The 7,113-nt window shown below is 43.5% G+C and overlaps 1 protein-coding gene across 1 annotated transcript; it reads right to left on the minus strand.

Moving 5' to 3' along the window:
* Positions 1 to 736: 736 nt before the first annotated feature.
* LOC121580143 (insulin-like) lies at positions 737 to 1,807 on the minus strand. The gene is made up of 3 exons (XM_041895199.1): positions 1,738 to 1,807; positions 1,174 to 1,360; positions 737 to 1,036 (listed from the first exon to the last, which is right to left on the minus strand). Exons 2-3 carry the CDS (start codon positions 1,346 to 1,348, stop codon positions 888 to 890), a joined length of 324 nt encoding a protein of 107 aa, XP_041751133.1. The 5' UTR covers positions 1,349 to 1,360; positions 1,738 to 1,807; the 3' UTR covers positions 737 to 887.
* Positions 1,808 to 7,113: the final 5,306 nt, after the last annotated feature.

The raw sequence follows: 7,113 nt of genomic DNA on the forward strand, positions 1-7,113 counted from the left end.
ACCTACATATCACAGTCATAGTAAGTACAATTTTCCTCTATAAAGTAGCTATCAGCAAAGTCAGCACTAGTATGGGGGGTGCGAGTGTTAGTTTACGAAAGGCACGTTTTGGGGGGAAGGGTGCTGTGGGATTATTTAAGATACTCTTTGAAGAGGTAGGGTTTCAGATATATTTGGAAGATGGGCAGGGACTCTGCTTTCCTAGCTTTAGGGGGAGTCTGGTTCCACCACTGGGGTGCCAGGACAGAGAAGAGCTTGGACTGGGCTGAGCGGCAGCTGCCCTCCCGTAGGGGTGGGAGGGCCAAAAGACCAGAGGTGGCAGAATGGAGTCCTCGAGTTGGGGTGTAGGGTTTCAGCATAGCCTGAAGGTAGGGAGGTGCTTGCTGCTCCGTAGGCAAGTATCAAGGTCTTGTAGTGGATGCTAGCTTCGACTGGAAGACAGTGGAGAGTGCAGAGGAACGGGGTTACCTAATTCTCCTAATTCTCCTAATCTGCTGTGTAAATTCTCCAAACCTGCTACAAAAAGTTACTTCCGGTCGTAGCTCTATCGAAGTGGTGTGAAAATAGTGTTTCTCGTACCCATTTATGTCTGCATTAAAATATACATTTACAATAGGCCTATAATTTGGTTTGCACCCAGGATTTTTGGAAAATCAGAACCACAAATTGCACAGAAGTCATAGTAGCCTACTCCGAATATAAAGCCCCATTTACAAAAGGAAAACTCAGTCCTTGCTCATGTCATAGAACTTTATTTTCTAGGAAAAATAAAACATGTCTAAAGCCATTTCTTGTTTGCACTTGAAGCAGATCTCTAAGATGGGGATGCTGCCTCTGAGCAGTGGAGCTTGGCAGAGGGAAGAGCAGGCGAAGCGCTGTGACAGGCCTCAGTTGCAGTAGTTCTGCAGGTCGAAGATGTTGCAGGGCTTGTGACAGCACTGCTCTACAATACCTCTCTTTACCATCATGTCCATCTGGTCTTTGAAGGGGTACTCGGCAACCTCGTTCTCCTGGGCCGATTTTGGAGAGCGAAACCCTGCAAGAGGAGAAAAATTATATTGAGTGAGTGCTGCATCACAACATCAAGGAAAGGAGCTTGTGTGTCTTAGATCAAGTTGAGTTGTCGAGCGGATATGAAGTCTTTGAATTCAGACAGTGCTAGAGGTGTCTTACCTGTTAGGAGATCCACATCTCTCTTTGGATTGTAAAAGAATCCTTTCTCTCCACACACCAGATAGAGGGCGTCCACCAGGTGAGAGCCACACAGGTGCTGGGCAGCTGCAGCCTCTGCCCCAGGGGAGAGGGCCAGCAGCACCAGCAGAGACGCAGCTTGTAGCCAGAGGGCCATGTTGATAATGGGCTGGAGGAGGGAAAGACAATGAAACAGGTATGTTAACACTTCTTACGCTGTGGGAAACATCTCTATTCTCCTTCTGTGTAATGCCGACGGCACGACCCATATCCTGTGGTAATATTGTCATTCAGCATGTTCTAAAAGAAACCATAGCCTTAGATCAACAAATCGACCGTTATTTCCATAAGCACTCATATGTGAATAGCTCACTAGATGGAGTAAAATACAGTTATTACTGACAGAAATACATTTGTTCAACAAAAACAGTAAGAGTTCCGAGGTGTTTTCAGATTGTAGTTGCATCTACATCCCCAAGATCTGCCACCCTAACCCAACTGTCGTTCCCAACCCTCCAGTGAAACACAGAGACCCCCGGCTCTTACCTGTGGTGGTGAAGAAGCTCTGTAGAAGAGTAGCAGAAATGCTGAAGGAAGAGTTGGTTGAGGCAGAACACCAGATCCTCCCCCCTTTTATACCCCTGGAGCAGACAGGCCTCGGAACAAGGGCCTGTGGTCTTTGCCAGTGTCAGCGGAAAAGAGAAGTCGCTCAATAAAATCAAATGGTAAGTGGCAATCCAATTGTTCGCCTCGTTAGGCATGTTTGTCTTACTAAGTGACATTAGTGGTCCGAGCGGAGGACCGGCGAATCGGACGTAACTGATGTGACCTGTGTCTGAGATGTACAGAGAACAGGTGGGCCTGTGTATGACCCACCTGTTCCTGCTTCAGCCACACGGTATAACAGTATAGTAGGCGCAACTTTCACATGTCCCCCCCCCCACACACAGTTTTATAATTGGAATGTGATACAAAATGAGGCAACGGTGTGCTTTAGGATCATGCGGACGCCTCCGAGTGTCGGGTAGGCTGTTTGGAGTGTTTATCAGACTGGATTATAAACAACAACAAAAAATAATGCCCCCGAACCCCCCCCCACACTTCTAAAACCAAAGTTGCGCCCCTGACAGTAGGTGTTTGTTTGAAGAAGGTAGCGAGTGAGGGACAGCTGGTGGCTCAATGAGTGTCCTGAGCAACAGTTTTTTGGTGTTGAAGGTACTTACCGTGTCCTGTTGTGATGTTAGTGGGATGTTTCATGTTGACACATTAGCCATTAGCCGACCTTAGATGGAAATAGTAATTTTTTTGTGACAACTTCTTCCATGATGCACTCCTGTGTTGTGATGGTCATGGCAATGTTATAGAAATGCTCTTGGATCAGTCAGTGTGACGTGATATTAACGTTCCATAACTACATTTTGTTAGTATTAATGAGGCAACAGCAATATTGACACCACAACCTCCAGTATTCTGATGAAAAGGTGTTTGTGCAGTGCATAATAATTTATTCTGTATTCTCCGGTCTCCTGTATTTTCCTATAGAAAACTCTAGATTGCACAATGGTATCCCCAAATGTGACAGTCTTATTCTAACAGACCTAAAACTACTGCAAGTGTGCGTGCTGCATGTACTGCATCCGGATCCCCTCCAGAAGTACTGCTGCATGTACTGCATCCGGATCCCCTCCAGAAGTACTGCTGCATGTACTGCATCCGGATCCCCTCCAGAAGTACTGCTGCATGTACTGAATCCGGATCCCCTCCAGAAGTACTGCTGCATGTACTGTATCCGGATCCCCTCCAGAAGTACTGCTGCATGTGCTGCATCCGGATCCCTCCAGAAGTACTGCTGCATGTGCTGCATCCGGATCCCTCCAGAAGTACTGCTGCATGTACTGCATCCGGATCCCCTCCAGAAATACTGCTGCATGTGCTGCATCCGGATCCCCTCCAGAAGTACTGCTGCATGTACTGCATCCGGATCCCCTCCAGAAATACTGCTGCATGTGCTGCATCCGGATCCCCTCCAGAAGTACTCCTGCATGTACTGCATCCGGATCCCCTCCAGAAGTACTGCTGCATGTACTGTATCCGGATCCCCTCCAGAAGTACTGCTGCATGTACTGTATCCGGATCCCCTCCAGAAGTACTGCTGCATGTACTGCATCCAGATCCCCTCCAGAAGTACTGCTGCATGTGCTGCATCCGGATCCCCTTTCTGTAATACTGCTGCATTCGGATCCTTCCAGCAGTACAGATAAGTACCAGTAGGTGTTACACTTGTCTCACATAACACAACCTTTGACTTCACACCCTCTCATCTCTTAGACTTAGGAAATGTCCTCTTTGAGCCTGACATGCCAGGATTATGGGCTCTCCTTTACGCCTCTCTCTAGTCTGCTGTCAGTAGCTACAAATGATGCATAAAGGTGCTATGGATTTTTTTTGTTTGCTTTTCTAAAGACATTGTCGAAAGCTCAAGGAGTAGAGTCTCAGTTGAGTTCTCAAAACTGACATCTTTTCAAACCATCATAGTAAGGTTTGTGCTCACTTATTTCCGGACAGACACCAATAAAGCCGATTAGGTTGTCCCTTTCAGCTTTCCAAAGGGCTCAGACTTTACCGAAGCCGTTAAGCCTGACTGATGTACGTTCTGAAATGAGTTCAGGGAGGGAGAACAAAAAGTCGACTTTTGCTATAAGTTTCAAAAGCAGTGTCTGATATACCAATTGGCATGATTAATATAGTTTGCTCTTTAAAGTGCTGGCAGTCTTATGGACATAATGAACAGCATACTGGAAAGAGGACAGAACCATAAATGTCCTTCTGCAAGAAAGATGTGCTTGATAATCACCGGGTTGATTAAGTACGGAGGCTCATCTTTAATGTTTATTTTTGTCTTGAAAGGTCAAACTGAGCCATGTCTGTAATTTAGCACCACTCCTGTGATGTGTGGCTGATTTAGTGTGTGGTAATGACATGTACAATTTAAAGAGAAGAGTGGAGATCAATTGGGACTATCCCTATTATACTGTAATGAAACAGGCAGGGAGTGCAGCTCAAACCCTCAGTCTTCTGGCCCTGCCTATGGAACGCCGTTTGGGTCTTTGCATGTCCGAAAATATACACTATTTGACCCATCAAATAAGCTTGTTGACCAATCAGGACTTGAATATGACTGCACGTCACATAATAATTTAACAAGTTCATACATTTTTTACATAGTTATTACACATTGTTTTACAATATCACACGTATTTCACAGCGGTTCACCGATACGTATGCAATGATGCTGGTAAAGTTTTGTCCCGTGCACCTGCAGTTCTTATTTGATTAATAATGGTCGGGCCCACCTATGTGAAGCTAGCCACAAAAAGGATTAGCCACAATAGTGGAATTTGCGGTTCGCCTTCAAAATAAAAGTATCGCATTGAAAGTGATACAAATTAATACAATTAGTGGAATCATGCCATAATAGAATAGGTCATGCTAAACGACGTTGGAATGTTGTTATATAAACTCATTGATCCCCAATCCTTAGATAAGGCTGTACAGTGCAATATGAATGTCAATAAACACAATAAGCTGACTGGGGAGGTGATTTCCCACAGTCAAAGTCCAGCAATAAGAGCTACGACGCTAATATTTGCGTAAATTCTTCACAGTTGTGTTCTGTGGGTGTCACAGAGTAGACTGATACTCCATTTCATTGCTCCACATCCCAATACTCCAAAGTTGTTTAACATTATTTAGACTAAATATGGCATGATTCCACCAATTTTAACCATTTGCATCACTTTCAAATAGGAACTTCCATGTCTTATGTGTGTTTATATGATACCAGGGGGTGGAAGCCCGACCAGTCCGCGGTCCCCCAGTTGAGCATGTAGGGAATAGGATAATGCCCCCCAGTGCGTCGTTTATATGCCCTGTAGTTGTATAGGTGTATGGTACATCATTATATGGCTATTACATTGTATTTCACTGTTTAGAGGTATTCGTTGTGCAGTTGTAGCCCTGTACTGAAGATGGTAGTGCTTTGCTCGTGCGGCTGCATCCCTTTGATCTCAAGTTAGTGCAGTCACAGTCACGTTGTATTGTGCTGTGTGGTCCTGTAAAGCATTAAGTCATCATAGTCATGTTATAGCCACGCATATTGATTATAAGAGATGTGATTTGGAGATTGTATTCTGTCATTCACTTTTCTATCTTTATTTCTCTCTTTACTTGCAGACCACACACACACACACACACACACACACGCACACACACGCACACACGCACACACACACACACACACACACGCACACGCACACATACGCACACATACGCACACACTTTGGTTGAAGCAAGTTGCCGGGCCACTAAGTACCTTAGCCCATCCATACTACATACACTGTGCGGTGCTGTTCCGTGCCTGTGCATATTCAGCGTTATTAAACCACCTCAACTGGAATCCTAGCTGCCTGTCATCAGTGCCCTTACCAGCACTCGGGAGAGAACACATCAAGTAAAACCTAACCTAAAGAACATACATTCCACAAAGTCCTCACTTACAACTCTCAAGTGTAACTTGAACTCTAAAATGTAAAATGTAAATGTAACTTTAAAACAGCAAACAAATGATAAATATAAGCAAATATGTAAAAACAGCCATAGTCATTTGGATTCAGGGGAAATCTTGATCTTACTACTAGTCCTGTAGGTAAAGTAAAGTACAGTCTATGTGAGACTCGCTTCATCGTGTTTTCCATTAATGCTATATGTGTAGCTGAATGTTTTCCTAGTTGCACTTTGAGGCATTCTGGGAACAGGCGGTTAGGTAGCTAATGTGTAATGTTCTTCGGCTGTGCATGGAACATTCACATGTAAAGAACATGCAATCCTTAGAGATGCTATCAGGGATGTTACCTCCTCCACCACTGTTTGCGTGAAATATAATGGCCTTGCCTTGGATCACTGTGCTCGAGAACAGAAAGATAACGAAATTGTGAATAAGCTCAACCCTCCGGTCCTGTTACTTACAGTGTGCATAAATGTGCAGTATGGAGAGACTACACTAATGTAATGTGGATGTGAGTTCAGCCAATGGCAGCCCACGTCAATCCCAATAATATCTGTTCTGTTTTTTTGTATCCCGAAGATTACTGCCGAGTAGCAAATGGTGGAAATGGCTGAGAGACAGCTCAACTCAATATCCTGAAGAAACAGTTTAATAGTTATGGGCTACATGTTGATTTAGATTAATTTTAAAATCCAATTTTAATTCATTTATTGCTTGGCATAAAACAAGAGGAAGCCCCTCCAAACCTTTTGGGACAAAAGAGGGACTTGAATGCAACTTGATTAATTAATTCCAGGGCAGATTGAATAAGGTTACATGTTAGTCATTATTGAAATGGACAGTGGCTTTTTAAAATGGGACTAACCAGGTGGAGACAGATATTTACATATCTATCATTTAAATGAAATTGTAATTTTAGGAGCTCAGATGCAATAATTTAATAACCAACGTTTCGACAGACAAGCTGTCTTCATCAGGGTATAATGCCAAACACTGCGGGTCACTAGTTTACAGTGCCTTGCAAAAGTATTCATCCCCCTTGGCATTTTTCCTATTTTGTTGCATTACAACCTGTAAATTAAATTGATTTTTATTTGATTTCATGAAATGGACATACACAAAATAGTCCAAATTGGTGAAGTGAAATGAAAAAAATAACTTCAAAACATTCTAAAAAATAAATCACGGAAAAGTGGTGCATGCATATGTATTCACCCCCTTTGCTATGAAGCCCCTAAATAACATCTGGTGCAACCAATTACCTTCAGAAGTCATATAATTAGTTAAATAATGTCCACCTGTGTGCAATCTAAGTGTCACATGACCTGTCACATGATCTCAGTATATATACACCTGTT

Source organism: Coregonus clupeaformis, chromosome 13, assembly GCF_020615455.1.
Source record: "Coregonus clupeaformis isolate EN_2021a chromosome 13, ASM2061545v1, whole genome shotgun sequence".
Classification (NCBI taxonomy): Eukaryota; Metazoa; Chordata; class Actinopteri; order Salmoniformes; family Salmonidae; genus Coregonus; species Coregonus clupeaformis.

Coding starts and splice junctions, on each gene's coding strand:
- LOC121580143 (XM_041895199.1), bottom strand. CDS start 1,348: ATGGCCCTCTGGCTACAAGCTGCGTCTCTGCTGGTGCTGCTGGCCCTC. Junction 1,037..1,173: donor AGATGTGGATCTCCTAACAG/GTAAGACACCTC, acceptor CTCCTCTTGCAG/GGTTTCGCTCTCCAAAATCG.